This window comes from Nelumbo lutea, chromosome 4 (genome assembly GCF_056320005.1).
Source record: "Nelumbo lutea isolate HS-2025 chromosome 4, American lotus-T2T, whole genome shotgun sequence".
Lineage (NCBI taxonomy): Eukaryota > Viridiplantae > Streptophyta > Magnoliopsida > Proteales > Nelumbonaceae > Nelumbo > Nelumbo lutea.
Genome location: NC_142687.1, coordinates 8,304,501 through 8,324,989, shown reverse-complemented (window position 1 = coordinate 8,324,989; position 20,489 = coordinate 8,304,501). Strand labels below are relative to the sequence as shown.

General features: G+C 40.1%; 1 protein-coding gene and 1 pseudogene across 2 annotated transcripts; both read left to right on the top strand.

Annotated features, from left to right (window-relative positions):
- The first annotated feature begins 5,688 nt into the window (after positions 1–5,688).
- Positions 5,689–6,315, top strand: LOC148853728 (uncharacterized). Its single transcript, XM_088983432.1, has one exon. The coding sequence runs from the start codon at positions 5,689–5,691 to the stop codon at positions 6,313–6,315; it is 627 nt and encodes a 208-aa protein (XP_088839558.1).
- Positions 6,316–13,977: 7,662 nt separating this feature from the next.
- Positions 13,978–19,610, top strand: LOC148853727 (cytochrome P450 736A117-like; annotated as a pseudogene). The gene is made up of 3 exons (XR_016113168.1): positions 13,978–14,261; positions 14,877–16,195; positions 18,766–19,610. The product of XR_016113168.1 is annotated as a cytochrome P450 736A117-like (transcript).
- Positions 19,611–20,489: the final 879 nt, after the last annotated feature.

Sequence of the window (20,489 nt, the reverse complement as noted above, 5' to 3'; positions counted from 1 at the left end):
CATTTACAAAAAATGTAAGATTTAAATAGTGGGAATTTAATGAGGTGAAAATTATTCATTCAATTTACAATTTAAACCTTACAATTAAATAGGAATTAAATTAAAAAATGAATATTTTAGTCAATGTTCTAAAAAGCTGGACCTGACTAGACAATTAAACATTTTGGCTCGGGAACCAGTTAGTTCATCGGTTCCGTTTTGGCCCTGAACTGCTATTTTTACAAAAATCTGTTAAAATGGTCAAAGAACCACTGACTTGGATGATTTAACCGTTAAAATGTTTGACCCGGTTAATGGTTCTTAGGTTGCTTTCAAACTAATTCCAAATCTTTTATTTATTTTAAAATATAAATTAGAAAATAAAAATAATTTAAAAAATAAACTTTCATATCTCATAATCTTCTTTGATTATTCCTAATGGCCAAAATTAGTTATGGTTTTAGTTTTTCTATTTTGATTTTGAGTTTTCTCATTTATGTGATTATTTTTCGGTTGTAACAAAAAAATTGCAACTCCAATGCATAAATTGAAAAATCAATGTAGGAGATGATAGAACATTGGACTTATATTAAAATCTAAGATACACCAATAAAACAAATGATCTATGATTCGAGAGAGATTTAGAGAGATGTAATAAGAGGACAAACAGTGTTATAGTGGCCATGATGATAAACATAGAGATAGCCATTGACGGTGGTTCCTCCTCCTTCTCCTTCATAGGGCAAAATAGTTTTATAACAATGATCGATGAACATGGTGAGTACCATCTCTGACGACTCTTCATTTTCTTCTTCTTCTTCTTCTTTCTCATTTCTCAATTTTATCTAGCCGCCTCCTTCTCAAGGTCTCACACACTCTTCTCATAGTAATGTATATATATGGTTGGCTTTGACCTAACCCTAATCTAATGATCAGAATAAAAAGTTACATTATATTTTACATCTTATTAATTTGACACACTCAAACTGGACGGTTGAACCACTGACCCGGAAATCAGAAGCCAAAGCGATTCTATTTTGGGTTGGCTTTTAAAACATTGATTTTAGTTAAAAGAAAGTTCCACAACCTTATTCATATTTCTAATAGTAGTGTAAATATAGAATTTTAGATACGTTTAATATTTTTTATAATTTTTGTGTGTAAAAATAATTTTGATACGTCACACTTAATTTTTGTTTAATATGACAAAATACATGATACTATACATGTGCTTGAATGCTTTTTTTTTGGGCAAAATTTATGTATTTGTTTCATTTTTATATTTTATTAACTTTTATTATTTATTTATGACATTAAAGGTTAACACATTTAACCCAAAAGTTAAACTATTTATTTTTAATTTTAATATTTCATTTTTGGTGAGTTCTAAATTATGTATTTCATTTTCATTAGTAATAAAAATATTTTTTGTTTATTACACTTGTTTTTTTTTAATTTGATTAATAAAAAGATCATAAATTGTCTAACTTTTTCTACATTTTTTTTTAAATTTATATTTATTTTTGTTTTAAAAATTTTATTACCTAACTATGATTTCATTGGTTAATCAATTTGATTCGGATGGTTGAATTGCTTAGCCACCAATTGGATAAAGAATGGTTTTGTTTTTTAGTTAGCTTTAAAATATATGGGTTTATATTGTTAAAAATATTGACATAGATCTAATTAGTAGCATTTATTAGTGAAAATAACTAAACAATATAGGATTTAATACCTTATTTATACTTAATGAAAGGGGACTAAATGAGGTGGAAAGTAATAATTGAAGTTACATTTTCAACCCTTATAATTAGAAATGGATTAAATACACAAATATAGCCATTAAAGTTGGCTTTAAAAATATAATAAAATGACTTTTATACCCTTTCTCAAACAAAAAAAAAAAAAAACTAGAGGATAGTTTTAGTCAAAAAAAAAATTTCATACTACGTCCACACTTTTATATATAATATAGATTTAAGTATGATAAGATAGTCTTATTATTTTAGGTCTATTTTACTAGGATTTGAGTAAGTTATAAACTTAATTAATTAATTAACCAACTGATTTAATATTGTTATATATTTTCATTAAATTTCATTAAAGTTAATTAATTAGTAATATTATTTTGTCTTTAAATTTATATATTTTTAATTAAAATTTTATAATTTTTAATAATTTTCTTGGTTTTATAACATCCTAATTAAATTTTAATAATTTTATTAATTTAAGATATTTTAAAGTGAAAAGTTAATTTCAAAATTAACATTTTATTAGTTCTTAATATTGTTAAGAATAATTTTTTTGATCAGTTAATATTGTTAAAATTATTTGTACTAATTTCTTATTGTTTTTTATTAAAATTTATTAATATTTTATATATTTGTATACTTTCATTTTTATTAGTTATTGTTAAGCAAACTTGTTTTATCTTCCACTAATTTTTATTACCTAATTTTATAACAAATATTTTTTTATTGTTTATATTTATTAGCAAATACATATTGATGTTTTATTTCAATCATGTAAAGCAAATAGATATTGGTGTGGACTCGAGCCCGCACCACCCAACCGCACCACCTCTACTCTAAATCCCTCCAATGAAGATTCTCTAGGGCCACATCCATAAAACCCCACAAAACATTACCCAACTACCTGAAAATCTCTATGGGTGTGGTTAGGGACAGGGGAAGAAATTTTCAGCCCAACCTGCTGAATCTACCCAACCCACTCGTTAATTAGTGCCAGTGGATTACAAACCATTTGTTTGGTCCCGGGTCATTTGTGGATTGACTAACCAATAAGAAATCATTTAATGGGTTGGGCAAGTTGGGTAATGGTTACCCGTTGGATATGAAGATTTACATTGCCAAAGCAAGGGTTCTTCGGGTTAAAAACCATTTTTTTTACATCCTCTGGGTGAAAGCAAATCATGAAGAGAATAAGAAGAGTTTTCTCCATGATGATGACCTCAATGTGGAATGAGGGGTAATTTGGCCATCAGTAAGGGAGCCTGACCAGTAGTTCGGGAGTTCAAGACCTTGAGCACCTTGGCATAAAGGCACCTTGGCACCTAATTCAGTTCGAATCCAAAGGACAGAAGTGCCAATGCGGAGCCAAAGAATAGAGATGCCAGTTCGGGACCAAAGAATCGAAGCGCCATGTAAGCGACTCCAGAAGCTTCCCCAGTGGACTCCGAATCTCCCAGGATCATAACGTCTAGTAATAGGGCTCATCCTCACTCCATCCGAATTGGAGGAAAGTGATAAACCTTATCAACTGGCGCATTGCCCTCCTTTGGAAACAGAACAAATCTTATCTATGCAGCCCGGGGATCTCGGAGCCTTTTCGTAAGGTTCATGACTTCTCAACTATATAAGGGCATCAATCCTCAAGGCGAAGGTACACACGATTACTCACATTCAAGCTCTCTAGCATTCATACTAAGCTCGCAAACACACAGAATATTGACTTAAGCATCGGAGCGACCTCACCGGGTCTTCCACCTCGGTCCCTCTGAGCAATGTTTTGCATATTGATCCATCTCGCCACGCAAGTATGTTCAGGCAGTTCTCCAGCTAGGAGCTTCTAGATCGTACATCATCAATTGGCGTCGTTTGTGGGAAACAATCAAAAGGTCATCCCGATCCTAGTTGCAGTTAAAACATCCGCTCCAACCTCAATGGATTCTTCCATCAACATTGGGAAAAGCATTGAGTTGAATGTCACTGGGGGGCAATATCAGCAATCAACCTTCCCCCAAGGCCCTATGGTATGTATTGGCCAGTTTATTATTCCCCTTACAGCTTTAGGGGTCCCGTCACTGTCAGTACCACAGGGCACCACGCAAGTGAGTGTCCCTCTGCCTCCAGTGGGCGCGACTTTCTCTGAGCCATCCATGGTCCCCTTGGAGTTGAGCACTCCCAATTTCATGACCTTGTTCAGTGTGTCCGGATGATACAGATCCAAATGCAACAGGTCCAATAGTTTCAACAATATCAACAGTACTACCTGTATCAGCAGTATCAACAACATTTCCCACCACTGCAGCTGAACCAGCAGCCTATTCCACGCCGACACCCAAGGTTGTGCCGGGGCTAGAACTAGAACCGGCTCGGAACCAGTCAAAACATCCGCCAATCCCCCCATTAGGGTGAGGGGACCTCGCAGGTGCTAGTCCCTCCCAAGGGTCAGACTCCACATCATGGGAGGAGGGACAGTCAACACACTCCCCCAATATTACAAGAAACCTTAGAAGTAGGCCTGAGGATAGTCAGCTCAACAGGGCCAACCTACCACAACACTCCCAACAGGAGAACAATGGACCGTGGAGAGATAACAACCGGCCTGAGCCAGAGGCGCAAACTCGAGGCCAGTCCCTTCCGTGCCTCGTGATAGCCGGTGCGGACTCCACAACTAGGAGAACTCAGCGAGAAGGAACCAAGACCCACCTCGCGACAATGCTGAGACACCAAACTAGACCGAGGTTAGCAGCACCAATGCCAAGCCAGTGAAGAAGCAACAACGGCGACGCCGCAAGACTCGTCAATCCTCGGCTAGAAACAGTTCGCCAGCAAAGCCAAGCCAACAAGCAGAGCGAGTTAACGAAAAGGAAGAAGTGAGCTCGATGGGAATGAAGATTGCGCCTCCCTTCCTTAGTCGGTCATCTCCTCTGCCTCCCGAGCTTCTTGCAACCCCAATGCCGAAAGATTTCAAGGTTCTATCACTAGACAAGTATGACGGGTCGTTCAACCCCAATGATTACATGGATTCTTTCCAGTCTCAGATGCACTTAGCGGGGGCTAACAAAGCCTGCATGTGTGTGGCCTTCTCCACCACATTCAGGGGGTAGTTTGGACCTGGTATAGGAACCTCGCACCGGGCTCCATCAAGAGTTGGGCGCAGTTTGCCGAGCTATTCACTATGCATTTCATTACTAGTAAGAAATGCCCGAAGTCACAAAAAAACCTTATGAACATGGTTCAGAGGGAAAGGGGAGTCAATCAAAAGATACATCAAGCACTTCAACGATACTTGCCTACAGATACTAAACCTCGATCTAGTGGTGCGTCTCACAGTAGCGAAGAAGGCAATCACCCATAGAGAGTTCAAGTGGCATGTGGTAACCAAAAAACCAAAAGATATCACCGAATTTCTTAAATTGGCAGACCAGTTCATCGGTATCAAGGAGGAGATTAACTAGAAGATTGATAATCTACCAGCTGAAAAGAGGAAGAGAGAGAATGAAGGGACGAGCAATAGTGGGCAAAAAAGGAAGAAGAGTAAGTCCCCGAGCAGGGGAAGAAGCAGGTCCCCCTCGCGCGACCACAAGTCAGGTTGGCATTCCAGGATTACGCCAATAGAGAGAACGAACTAAACACCTCTGAATGCTAAGGAGAGATCTTAATGGCCATTAAGGACTCCTCCTTTTTCAGATGCCCGCCCAGGCTAAGGGGAGACCCGACAACAAGAAACCTGAATGCCTACTGCCATTTCCACCGAGATCATGGACACAACACTGAAAATTGCAGGAATCTCCATGATAAGATTGAGGAGAGAGGGCAGGCAGACTGATAGGGGGATCGTTAGGGGGACCAGAGGAGGAATGCCCCCGAGACTAATAGGCAGAATGAGCAACCACCTCGACAGCTACCAAAGGAGAGGCCAATTCGCGGAGTGATCAATATGATCACCAGTGGGTCTATCATCATGGGATGTACATCAGCAGCTGGGAGGACTTCAGTCCACGAATTGGAGAATGAAGGCGAAAACCCGCCAAAGCTACATTGGCTCAAAGAACCTATCTACTTCACTGAGGACGATGCGCGCAAGATCCAATACCTACATGATGGTGATTTAGTAGTGAAGCTAAGGATCAACGACTTGAAGGTGAAATGCATTTTAGTGGACTCAGGCAGCTCAGCAGACATACTCTTCAAGGAGACCTTCAACAAATTGCAGTTGCAGCAGAGCGACCTGAAGCTGATAGATACACCCTTTGTAGGGTTCAACAACGAAGAGGTCAGGCCTCTTGGTCGAGTCACAGTACCCGTGGAGGAAGGCACATGGCCGAACATTGTACGATTTGAACACACATTCTTGTTGGTCACAACTCCGTCCCCCTACAATGCGATAGTAGGTTGGTCTATCACACACGTTTTACATGCGGTAGTGTCTACTTACTACTTAGCGATGAAATTCCTAACTGACTACGACGTGGGGGTCGTGAAAGGTGACCAGCTCGAATCCCGTAAATGTTACATGGCTCTGAAAGGAAAAGCAAAGCTAAAGGAAGATGTTGAGCTCGAGCAACCAATGAAGTACACCGAAGAGTGAGCTGCCAAGACAGAAGAAACGGTCCACATACCAGTCTTTGATGCAAAACTCTTTAGATCAGTGCCTCGATTAGCAAGCCACTTCGAACTCAACTAGTAAGTTTTTTACTTAAAAATTTAGATATTTTTGCTTGGTTCGCGGTAGAGATGCCCGGGAACTCACAAGCTTAATGCTGACCCTTAGTCAGGCCAGTAAGACAAAAGAAATGCAACCTCACTCCGTAACGATGGAGGGTAGTCGATGAGGAGGTTGAGAAGCTCCTCGCGGCAGACTTCATTAGGGAAATCCATTACCCGAGCTGGGTGGCCAACCCGATTTTGGTGAAGAAGGCCAACAACAAGTGGCGCATGTGCGTCAACTACACTGACCTAAATGGAGCCTGCCCGAAAGACTACTTCCCACCACCCAAGATTGACCGCATAGTGGACGCGACCTCAGGGCACGAGTTGTTGATTTTTCTGGATGCCTATTCCAGTTACAACCAAATTAGGATGGATCCTGCTGATCAGGACAAGACCACATTTGTAACTAAGCTCGGGCTATATTGTTATAAGGCTATGCCCTTTGGATTGAAAAACGCTGGGGCAACATTCCAATACCTTGTAAATAAAGTTTTTGAGCCGTTAATCGGTAATAAAGTAGAATGTTATGTTGATGACATGGTCATGAAGAACCAGTTTTTGAACTCTTTGTTAATTGATTCAAATGATGTTTTTCAAATTTTAAGAAGATATAATATGAAATTAAATCCGAATAAGTGTATCTTTGGAGTCACTTCGGATAAATTCCTACGCTACATAGTCAACTGACATGGCATTGAAGCAAACTCGGAAAAAATAAAGGCAATCCTAGATATAAGACCACCTCAAAAAATAAAAGAAGTCCAGAGGTTGACTACCCAGATAGCAGCCCTAAGCCATTTCATGTCTAAATCGGCGGGTCGATGCCTGCCCTTTTTTAAAGCAATAAAAAAGAGCAAGAATTTCAAATGGACTGAAGAGTGTAAGCTCACCTTTGATGAGCTGAAAAGGTACCTAAGTACCGCATTGGTTTTAATGTGACCTAAAGAAGGGGACGAGTTAAAACTATACCTCTCCGTGAGTGACGAAATAGTTAGTTTGGTACTGATCAAAGAAGTAGATCGGGTCCAACGACCCATCTATTATGTTAGTAAAGTTTTGTATGATGTAAAGACTAGGTATCAGGAGATCAAGAAATTAGCATACACGCTGGTCATAGCAGCCCATAAACTATGCCCATGCTTACAGGCCCACACTTCGTTGTTCTCACCAACAGACCCCTAAGGCAGATTCTGCTTAAGCCCGAGGTGTCTGGAAGATTAACGAAGTGGTCCATCGAGTTGAGCGAATATGATGTCCGATTCGAGCCACAACCAGCAATCAAAGCCCAAGCCTTGGAAAATTTCATAGCAGAGTGCAACCAGTGCGGCACTGGACCCGGTCAAAGTAGTACCAACCTGGGACGAGGAGCCCTAGATTCTCCACGTTGATGGCTCGTCCAACCAGCGAGGAAGTGGTGCGAGACTACTATTGTACGGTCCAAGCGAGGTGAAGCTAGAGTATGCTCTCTGATTCGAATTCGAGGCATCGAACAATGAGGCAGAGTATGAAGCGCTGATCACCGGACTGAACTTAGCAAAGGAAATGAGAGCAAAGAACCTTATCGTATGCAGCGATTCACAACTAGTGGTCAACCAAGTCACTAGCAACTATGAAGCCCACAACCCAAATATGACAGCTTACATGGCCTAAGTCAGAGAGATCTTGCATAGATTCAACTTCTATTTCATCAGGAAAATTCCAAGGTCCGAGAACGCTGAGGCCGATGCCTTATCACGCCAAGTGAGCATGAGCGACAATACTATGCAAACTGTGCACATAGAGGACCTACTTCGACCCAACATTCTTGGGGGTGCAGAAGAGGTCGCTCCCGTGTTGCAAGCGAAACTGAGCTGGATTGACCCTCTCATCAATTACCTACTCTACGGGACCTTACCTGCAAAATGCAATGCAACTCAAAGGGTAGAGTGTCAATCAGCCAAGTACGTCCTCATAGACGAACAACTGTATAGGAGATCCTTCACGCTCCCCTACCTGCGTTATATGTGATCCTCAGAAGCTGAGTTCGTACTTCACGACACCCATGAAGGCTTATGCGGTGGACACTTGGCAGGGCTACTATTGGCCCACAATGAAGGCAGACACACTTGAGCTCATAAAAAAGTGTGATAGATGTCAGAGGCATGCCAATATTCACCATTAACCTACTGCCGATTTGAAGTACCTTACCTCCTCGTGGCCTTCACGCAGTGGGGAATGGACATCCTCGGTCCTTTCCCATCGATAACTGGGCAAAGGATGTTCCTAGTTGTGGTAGTATATTACTTTATGAAGTGGGTGGAAGGCGAGCCCCTAGTAATCATCACAACTCGTAACATATAGAATTTCTTCTGGAGGAGCATAGTATGTCGCTTTGGACTACCCCGGGTGCTGATATCTGACAATGGGAAGTAGTTCGAAGATATTAAGTTCCAAAACTGGTGTGCAGAGATGGAGATTCAGCAAAACTTCACCTCGATGGCAGACCCTCAAGCGAACGGACAAGCAGAAGTAACTAACAGAGCAATACTTCGCGGATTGAAAGATCACCTAGCATGAGCAAAGGGATTATGGGTAGATGAGCTGCCCAACGTCCTTTGGGCCTACCGAACTACTGTCAAGACCATGACGGGTGAGACCCCCTTCAACCAATCTGGGGCCCTTTGTCCCCAGTAGCAGCGTCGGTAGGCTGATCGATCTCCATGTGGTCATCGGCGGCATCACCTCCCTCTTCCCCTTCCATAGTCTCTTCGTCGAGGATGTCGTCACTCTCCTCCTCCTCGGAGTTAGGGTCATTAGCTGCCTTGAGGTCCATCTCCTCGATGATCTTTGATGTTGTGATGATGCTGATGTTGAGGTGAGGAAACTTACATCGGGTCAACCACCTGCTGAGCTTGAAGCCTTTGCGGTAGCCTTCCGTTTCGGTCTCAAAGAGCAGCTCGCATTGTTCCATCGAAGACTTATACTCTTCGACAGCCTTGATCTTCGCCTCCTCCATCAAACGAATCAAGATGTCAGTCCGCTCCTTCACCAGCGCCTCAAGGTTTTGGACTTCTCTCTTAAGGGCCACCTCACACTTTTTCAACTCCTCCTTCTCCGCCATCAAAATAGTCAACAATTCTTTCTGAGCTCGCGCATCCCTTAATAGTTTGTTGTTCTTGCTGCGAACCAAGTTCAGGTTGGAGTGAGCCTTGCGAGATGACTCCTCGGCCTCAAGAACCTGCTTCAAGTTCATTTCGGACTGGTAAACCAGGGCGTGGATCGAAGAATTCACTTGACAAGAGAAGAAACGAGACATAAGTATTGAGAAAAAAATCTAAGTATAGAAGGATTGATGGTTGGGTAAATACCACCATGCAGTGTATCACCGCTTTTCCCTCAAGCTGAGCGGCCGGTAGTTTGGCCCACCGAGTAACCTCTTCAAGGAAGACCGCATCTTTGTTCTTGAGGAGACCAAACTTCAGGCTCAAGAGGCTTCGAGCTGGGATATCACTGCCCGATGGGGCAGCCTCCTGAGCTTGCTGGGCCTCGAAAGATGTAGTTTCCTCGAGCAATTGGCATGGGGAAGCCCTATCCTGGTCCTCTTCGACCAGGTCAATTACCGAGGGTTGTTCGGTGCTGGCTTTGGGTTTGGAGGTGGTGACACCAACACCCAAAAGTGGGAACCTTCTCTTGAATGTGGGCCTTCTTGGAGGCCCTCTTCTTCTTCTTGCCTTTCTGCATGCCTTTGAAGAGCTTGTCGGTAGAAAAGTCGGCCATGATGACTACAAGAAAGCAACGAACAAAGTCAGCTGCAACATCGAAGTAAAATAAAATAAGAAAAAGAGTACAACAGTTAGCGACCTACCGGAAGGACTTAGGCCGGCTTGCGCGAGCTTCTCTTCGATCATGAAGTTCTCGAACTTCAAGCGTACCTTCGCCCAAGGCCAGACTTCCTCCCACACCTTTTTATCAAGCCTAACGCTGGGGTCCTGGATGGTGGGTTGGAAAAGGCCACCCTTCCACGTTGCGAACTACAAAGTAACGCCTCTTCTAGGCCAAGACTTTGTTGGGGAGCTTGTGTAATAACTTGTACCCAGGACGAGGAGACATGTAGTAACTACGCCTATGCTCGGGTAGAACACATGCATAATTCTTCTTGATGGAAAGGATCAAGGAAAAAATGTCGGGGTTAAGAGGTCAACTGTAGTCATGAAAAAAGGAGATGGTAAACAAAGGAGTTCAGGTGGAGATGGTCTATGGCGATGTCAAAAAATTTGACGATCTCGATTATGAAAGGGTGGAGTGGAAAACGAAGGCCAACCACGAACTGTTTCTCGAAGACTACGATCTCGTCGTGACCATGTTCCCAAGGAAAATTGCATAAGGAGATACCATAAGCGAGGTTGTTAGGAAGTCTATAGCGATCAACTAAGGAGAGGAGCTTGTCTACTGTCATTGTAGATTGACCAAAGCTGTCTGGCAGGTGACCTCGGTGTGAGGAGGAGGCTGATTTGCCAAAAGATTCTCGCTCTCGCCGGGGTGAGTCTACCTCGGACGGATTGGGGTCCTCATCTTGTGCCGAAGTGCCCACCTCGGTAGGATGAGGCTCCGTAGTCTGTATTGAGGTACCCACCTCAGCCCCAGCGGACTCACCACTCCCATCTAGAAGGCTATCTAAACTAAGGCCAGACGTAATGAATTAAAAGGAAATAGACGAATTCACTAAAAGACGAAAGAGGAAGTGAACTGCCCCGGATACAAGACGCGAGCTGAAGAACGGATGCACTTTGAAAGACAAAGGAAAGGGGACTTGGGCCCCCCTTATTTATAGCCACCATATCCGGGAACTGACGGTTCAGATCGACGCAATCCTACGACTCTCATGAAAATCGATCGCACTCTCTTCGAGGAAAGATTTCAGTTGAGCGCAATTTTTGGCGTTCGCGCATCCCCGACACACGACCTGGAATTTTCCATTAAGCCACATGGGTTACATCGGTCCAACCATAAAATCAGGAGGTGAGCCAAGAAGAAATCGGGCCATTCTACTTGCACTGACTGTAAACCCTCTGCACCGAGGTTATGACCCCTGGCATAGGGAGTGGGGGGCAATTGATGAGGGGTAATTTGGACTGACCTAGCGACCGAGGTACACATGGATGCGATCAGCTAGTAGGGTGACAACTCAGCAAGGGAGCCTCGCCAGCAGCTCGAGAGCTTGGGACCTTGAGCACCTCGACACCTAATTCAGTTCAAGGCCAAAGGACCGAAGTGCTAGTTCAGAGCCAAAGAACCGAGATGCTAGTTTGGGACCAAAGAACAGAAGCGCCATGTAAGTGACTCCAGAAGCTTCCCCAATGGACTCCGAATCTCCCGGATCACAACGTCTAGTAACAGGGCTCATCCTCACCCCGTCCGAATCAGAGGAAACTGATAAACCTTATCAACTGGCAGATTGCTCTTCTTCGGAAACGGAACGGATCTTATCTAGCATTCAACTCGACGTATTGCTCTCCTTTTTGTAAGGTTCACGTCTACTCAACTATATATGGGCATCGATCCTCAAGGCGAAGGTACACATGGTTACTCACATTCAAGCTCCCTAGCATTCATATTTAAATTGCAAACACACAAAATATTGATTTAAACATCAGAGCGACCTCACTCGATCTTCCACCTCGGTCCCTCTGAACATTGTTTTGCAAATTGATCTAACTTGCCACACGAGTATGTTCAGAAAATTCTCCAGTTAAGAGCTTTCAGATCACGCATCATCATAAAAGAAACCGGTTACTGAAAAAAAAAAAGGAAGAAATCGAAGACAGAAGAAAGTCAGTTACAAATGCCTTTGTTGAGAACTATGGTAGAAAGCTGACCTGAATCAGCGACAGCGGTAGTTCAAAACAAACAAATATGAGTGAATGAATTGTTTTCCAATTAGGAGACCCTCCGTTTTCAAAGGCGCTAGGTATGATCTCCTGTGGGATTAGTTTTGGTTAAGCTATTCCGTCATTTTCTTTCATCGTTCCTGTTTCTATTCTATCCTGCTTTCTGTCTTCAATTGTAATTGGTAGCATGTTTTAATGTTATGAGTATTATTTATTTTAGTTTCAGTTTTGTCTCTGTTTCATTTGCTATCTATTGCTATTATTTCCCTTTCTTTCCTGTTTGCCTAGAAAGTGTTGGAAAAAATTTTAAAGGCAATCGTAAAAAATGTCCATTGTCTCCGAATCCTTTGTCTTTCTCAGCACTGTTGGGCGTTGGCATTGAATTCTCACTCTCTCTTTTTTTTTTTTTGTGTGTGATGGAACATGATTGCCTTTTTTTGTAATTTTTGTAACTTTTTTCTTCTTTTTTTGTGTTTTTAAAATTTTTAGTTTTCTTCATTTATGTTGTGTTTTATGTAATTTGTGGTTTTCTCTGTGTTCTTTGTAATTTTTGTTATTTTTTCTTTTTCATAATCTCTGTCATGTTCTATAATTTCTGTTAGCTTTATGCATTTATTATTATTTTTTTGTATTTTTTATAATTTTCATTAACTTTTATATTTTTTTATGCATTTTTATATAACGGCGGTTAAAGATTTGATAGATAGACTGGATTGGGTCAAAGAATATTTGGATGGAACCAAATCCATATAGTTTTATCTAAATGAGTCATTAATAGATTAATAATTATTTTTTCTTAATAACTATCTTTTTCAATTAGCAAAAAAAAAAATGTTATACAGTTCAGATGCACCCAAATCCGCCCAATTGCCAGCCTTATATGTGGTTCAACGTTCAATCAATACGATTTGTCCGTTTTACTCAACAACTCCACTACTATATATAATATAATATGGTGTGAATTAATCCACCAAACAAAATAATCATTCATTGATGGCAGGATAATGAGACCGGATCTGCTACTCACACATGCCGCTTCAGACCGACCTTACAAATACATCTTTATCATATAGGGAATATTTTAAGAACTTATTACATTATTATTCACGAAATATTTTTAATGTATGGTGAGATATGCATATAAAGTCGGTGTGAGGAACAAATCGCAATTTCGGGGTAATAGGCTATAATAGTCATGCTTGGTACATTGATTGCAAACTACAAAGGGTGAGATCCGACCCTACCGCCGACCAAATAATGTGATTCCTACCATACGTACGTCTTCTTGTTTACATGAACTATAACACTCAATTTATCATCCATTCCTAAATTGAAATCTTGGCAAGCATGAAAAATAACCCAACTTGGAAGAAACCTCCAACGACTGAGTGCCGATTACCATCCGTCGGTGGTGGTGGGTAATATGCTACTAGCCAAAATAGAGACATGCATGGTGCAATAATTTCAAATGGAGACACCAGAGCCTCAATTCTGAGATTTTCGATTGGTATGATTATTTTCCACGTGATCTTTAATGTATTCTTCGTTATTGTAATTTGTAGTAGTAATGGCCCACAAAGATAACTTGTCAATGTTGTCATGTGTAAATGCTATTATTCCTCTATTATGATCTAACACATGTTTATAATTATTGTTGATTAAATCGTTGATTTGATTCAAGAACTACTTATTCGAGTGGTCGAACCATTGATCCATTCGACCTGCACATCAGTTCATTGTTTAATAACAAAAAGGATGTTAAAAGATAGAGGGACACTTATATCAAACATCACCGAGATCCTAGAGACAAATGCCAAAAAAAGGATTGGAGCGGAGAGATCTTGCATCTTAGTTCTCAAATTAAATCTAAGATTTGAGACGAGGGATAAGAAATGGATGTCAACTTGCTACTCTGCTTCTGTTGTTGCTGCCATCTCCGTCGCCATCACGATCACCGGTGAATACCAGATCCTCCTCATTCTTTTTCTTTTCTTTGTTTTTATTAATTTTTCTCCTTCCTTTTTCTTTATTTTCTTTTCTTTCTTTCTTTCCCCAGCCGATAACCACCTCTATCTCAACCTCTCTTCTCATAAAAGAAAGACAACTACAAATATTTGTCATAATCTAATTAAACTGTTTTAACCGTTCGACCTGAATAATCAAATCGCTGACACGGGAATTGGCGGCCACAGCAATTCCATTTTCGGTTTGATTTTTAAAACCTCGGACTCTAACAAACGTAGTAGACGAGTTTTTGGAATGGCAATCTCTATTCTATCTGCTGGTGGGCATTAGTCCCAACGGGAGGGTTTTTTTTTTTTTTTTTCTCTTAAAAAATGGATATTGCGACGGGATGGGTTTTGGGGTTTTACTACCCATTAGCGTGCATATAGATAGGATATGGTATTAGACTAAAATTAATCCTCACTAACTCACATATTATTGAAATTCATATGAAATTATGTATGAGGTGTTGAATATAATAATATTTTAATTTTTATGTGAAGGATTGATAGTATTTCACATGTTTTATTCAAATAATTGAAATTTCTGATGTTGTTCATGTTATTAGATGCAGGTTTTGGACTCAATCCGCAAATGCAACCCACCCCACCTTCAAATGTGGGGAGGGTTTTGCATTTTCATATGCAAGAAGGGTCAGAATTCTAAAAATCCAACCCAATATGAAAATGATTAAGATGTGATGGCATGATGGCCGCAGAAATAATCCAGTTCAATTCAATATATATTGAAGTGGTTAATTAATGAATTAGTATATATTGAGCTAGAAGCGGCTGGGGCTGATCATCTCAACACTCGCGCGTGAAGCAACACTAGGAAAAAACAAATTAAGAAGAAGAATGTCTACAACACTAGGAAAAAACAAATTAAGAAGAAGAATGTCTAGTCTTCTCTTCTGCAAGTGTTGGAGAGAAGCAAACCATCCCATTTCATCCATTCTCTTTGTTTCTAACGATCCTTTTCTCCTACTTCTTGTTTCTTTTTGTGTTCAATGGATTCAGTAATTTTACTCGTAGATCAACTCAAGCCAAGGAATACAGACTTCCACCTTCTCCGTTCAAGCTCCCTATTGTAGGGAACCTTCACCAACTATTACTATCTTCTCCCAATATGCACCGAACTCTCCGATCCCTTTCTCAATGCCATGGCCCGCTCATGCTTCTACAGCTTGGAAACATACCAACTGTTGTGGTCTCGTCGCCCGACATCGCTCGAGAAATCTTGAAGACCCACGACATCATCTTCGCCAGCAGACCCAAGGTGATCGCCGCTGAGCGCCTTCTCTACAATTATAAGGATCTGGCAAGTGCACCTTACGGCGAGTACTGGCGTCAGGTTCGTAAGATCTGTATTCTCCAACTTCTTAGTGTGAAAAAGGTGCAATCATTTCGAAGAGTGAGAAAGGAAGAGACAGCACTCTTGATCGAGAACATCCGTCGTTCCTGTTTTTCTTCACCTTCTTTGTCGACTCCGGTGAACCTAAGCGAATCGTTGGTTTCTCTCACCAACGATATAATCTGTAGGGTTGCCTTCGGGAGGAAATATAGTGGAGGGGAGGGTGGCAGGAGGTTTAGGCGGTTGATGAGCGAGTTCGGGGCACTGTTGGGGATGTTCAATGTCGGAGACTACATTCCATAGTTTGCTTGGGTGAATTATTTTAATGGATTGAACACGAGACTGGAGAAGACGTTCAGAGAACTGGATTGCTTTCTCGATCAAGTAGTCAAAGACCACGTTGATCGTAAGAAGAAGAAAGAAAATGGTGATGGTGTCGATGAAGATGACTTGGTTGACACTTTGCTTGAGATTGCAGAGGACGGTACGATTGGCATTCCTCTCGAAACAGAAAACATCAAAGCTATCATATTGGTAAGCGATTATATACACTACGCATAATTCAAATTTTAGAAATCAGATCTGACCTTTCACATTATTCAAACTTGAGATCACCGAAAACTCCACGTCATTCCTCAATCTTACCTTCGCTATTGGCCAGTAGCAGTAGGGCTAGCTGTAATTGGACCGGATCGGATTCTGTAAAGACTATTTGATTCGATCTAACAAGAAATACGATCGAACAGAACTCATTAGATTTTCAAGAGTATAATTGGAATATCTTATCGGACATCTGATTTAACTAGAATTGTAATAAATTTTTTTTATGATATAATATGTTATAAAATATAATTACATAAATTAATAATACATAGAATATATAATATTTTATAACTAATGGATTAGATTAATTGGATCATTTGGTAGATTGAGTTGGGATATATCAGAATTTGATCCATTAACTAAATGGATCGACTTTTCCGATCCAATCCGGCTTTTATGGGATAGAAATTCAAATTTGAATCAGCCTACGATGCTTTATTTTTTCTCTCGTCCTCTTGTAATTCACTTCTACTGCGGCCGAATGTAAGCCCCGAGCTGCTTCCACCATTGACTGAACTAAAGCTCCATGTCCGGTCTGGGTCCACTGTGAGCTGTACAACAGTGAGACAAGCCGTTGCTATATATGAAATTGACGTAATTAAGGCAGTGTTGGGCATCGTGTTTATGTCGTAGACGGGACCCACGGGATGAACACCAGTTTGGCTGGCTGTGGCTGGCTAGCGTGAACCGGTCCCGTGTACAATTCAATTTCTCATTCACGGAAAAACCTCGTGGTTAGCGCCTGTTCATATTCTATTTTTAACACACTCTACTTTACATTTTTTTTGAAAGGCTGAATTCCTATTGTCTATTTCACATTTTTATATTTTTGTTAATAAAATATTAATTATTTTATTTTATTTATTATTATTATTATTTATATTTTTATCAATAACATAATATTTTTAAATATTTAAAATATATTTTTAAAAATTTAATTATTTTACTATTGTTTTTATAAAAAAATAATATTTATTGGTTAATAGACCTGTTCATGGGCTTGGATAACATTTCAGGCCCGTGGGCTCGGGCCTAAAATATCGGGCCCAATTTTTTATGGGCCGGGCTTAGACATTCTCAAAAAAGCTCGGCCCGAGCCCGAGCTCGACTTGATAATGTATTATATTAATAAAAATATATTTTATATAATTGAAAAGCATTTATATAATATATATTTTTCTCCATTTTCAAGTAATAATGAGACTTTTCATTATTTTTTTTTAGGTTTTGATGTCTTTTAATATAAATAAAACAACTTTTAATTGAATTAAAAATGAAAAATCTTTTTTTTTTCCAAATTTTTAGTCGAGCTCGGGCTCAAGATGTAAGCCCAATGGTCGGGCCGAGCTCGAGCTTGAACATTTTCTATTAATGTAAAGGCAAAGCTCGACCCATGAACATGTCTATTAGTTAATATTAATTCATTGATGCGTTTTTCAATATATTTATCATATAGAATGTAAAAATTAGATATTTATGATTAATTGTGTAGATCAAGGTTTTCGAACCGTCATTGACCCGGATGGTCGGACCGTTCGACCCGAGAACCGTCCAAGCAAGCGGTTCTGTTTTACTCTAAACTCATTTTTTGGCCAAAAACCATTGAAAAGTCAACAACCTGTTGGCCCGGGCAGTCGAACCGTTGACCCGTTCAATGGTTTTTTATTTTTTTAATTTGTTTTTCAGAACGGGCAGTTAGTTCGAATCGGATGGTCGAACTGTCAACCCAGAAACCGGTGGCCAAAATAGTTCTATTTTTTGGTCATTTTTTAAAACGTTGGTGTAGATCATATATAAATGTATATGGGATACATGGAATTAAAAAATGTGGTGGTGGACTGGTCTACACCACACCTACACTTACAGAATGTCAGTGTGGGTATGGACTGTGGTGTGGTATGAATTGATCCGTGCCAAAGGATGTGGAATGGATCAATTCACACCCACAAATCTTGGGACCCTAGACTACAGGCAGTTTATTCAAGACGTAGATCACCTAGTTTGACTATGAATTTAAATAAAACGATCGTGCCAGCTTTTTATTGGGCGATCTAATTCCAAACAATGTTTTAATTAGTTTTACTGTTCAACCATTTTGAAGTAGATCTTCTAAAGATTAGATTCAACTACTTGTTTGGAAATTCAAGCTATAGTTTGACTATGAATTTAAATAAAACAATCGTGCCAGCTTTTTATTGGGCGATCTAATTCCAAACAATGTTTTAATTAGTTTTACTGTTGAACCATTTTGAAGTAGATCTTCTAAAGATTAATTTCAACTACTTGTTTGGAAATTCAAGCTAGTAGTCATGCGTTTAATTAACCAATGAATGTTAATTGTTGTCACATGCATGATGCATGAGATTAATTTTAATTAATAAGAAGGATGGGGGGGAGGGAGTACTTTACTATTTGATTTACCGTAGTCGATCAAATTACGCTTGATCTTTAATTAATTGAATTTGGCTTGTTTAATTAATTTGCTTTGATTTCTCTGGTAGCACATGTTCGCTGCAGGAACAGACACCACATATACAGTCATGGAATGGGTAGTGGCAGAGCTTTTAAAACACCCAGAAGCCATGAAGGAATCGCAGGAGGAAGTGAGAAGTGTAAGTAGTAGTGGAGGCAAACCCATCGTAACGCAGGATGAAACAGAGCGAATGGGATACTTGAAATTGGTAATAAAGGAGACTCTACGCTTGCATCCACCACTTGCTTTGTTGGTGCAGCGAGAAGCAAGCGAAGATGTGAAAATACAAGGGTATGATATTCCAGCGAAAACAAGAGTAATTATCAATGCATGGGCGATAGGAAGGGATGGTGGGTCATGGGAAGAAGCGGAGGAATTTAAACCAAAGAGGTTCTTGATGAGCAGAAACGACCTGGTTGATTTTAATGGACGTGAAGTGAGGTATATCCCATTTGGAGCGGGTAGGAGGGGTTGCCCAGGAACTCAATTTGGGATGGCTGTCAATGAACTGGTGCTGGCAAATCTTGTGAACAGCTTTGATTGGAAGTTGCCTGGAGGAGCAAGTGCACGGGATTTAGATATGACTGAAGGTTCTGGGGGAACAATTCATAAGAAACCTCCACTCCTTGCTGTTGCAACTCCTCACTAATTTTAGTTGTAATTAATCTAATTTAAATTGTCTGGCGGTGAGAGAGGAGAGAGAAGGCTAGGCCTTTGCTATATATAATAATTCATTCTGCAGATATAGTGACAAACTTTGTTTTCTATCAGGTCTGCTTATTTTCTAGCCAAGGATATGGTTTTGAAGACCAACTTTGATATTATTGAGGGTTCTACAGTTTGTAGGAATGAAAGGAAAAACTTCTAGATAAAGAGTTTTGGAAATTAAAGATTGACCTAAAAATAAAAAGTTTTCTCAGGAAGTGTTGCTGGAATGCAATGGTCGTGAAATATAATCTGGCCAAGAGGAAGATCGATCTCACCCTCGATCGGCTAGATGTCCTATTTGTAAATGAGAAGATGAATCCATTATGCATGCATTATTCTCTTGTGGTCATGCAAATGTAGTCTGGTTTGGTAGCACCCTAAACTTCCACTCTCAAATGTTTAGGCAATATCCAAATTTTTCTGAATGGTTTAAATCTTGGGTGGATACTTCATACTTGTTCCGCTATGGACACAAAAGATGATCTATTATGCTTGTTTGGGCTTCTTATTTGGGTAATTTGAAAGGTCATGAATATGTTTGTGTTTGAAAATTTAGTCCCTGATCTATATTTGACTTTGTATTTGGCCAATGTATGATGCTGAAGGAGAGGAAGATGACTTCGTTGCAAGAATAGCATCATTCTTCCCGTGCCCCTGATGTTTCAAGCTCGAAGGTATTCCCTTTTTGGCAAGTTCCGTTGCCAGGTTGTTTAAAAGTGAATATAGATGCTAGTTTTTTGAGTTCTGAAAATATGATTTTGGTTTGGTCATTAGAGATCATAGTGGAAATGTTATTGTTGCCCAATTTTCTCATTTTATCATCTATTGAAAAACCACATTTTCTTTAACATCACACCAATATTTTTGAAAAACCACCACAAATGGAAGAAACCCAGAACTTGGAACTATTTGTATCACACTGACTACTGACTTGTCTTTTTCTCAATAAATTTCATTGTCCTCTCCGAAGATTTTGGAAAATCTCTCTTTTCACCAACTGATGGTGGCTCGGTTGCTAAGTTTTGTGGCTAGTTGTAGCGAAGA

Excerpts from the sequence above, each read along its gene's own strand:
- LOC148853728 (XM_088983432.1), top strand. The coding sequence starts at position 5,689 with ATGGGATGTACATCAGCAGCTGGGAGGACTTCAGTCCACGAATTGGAG.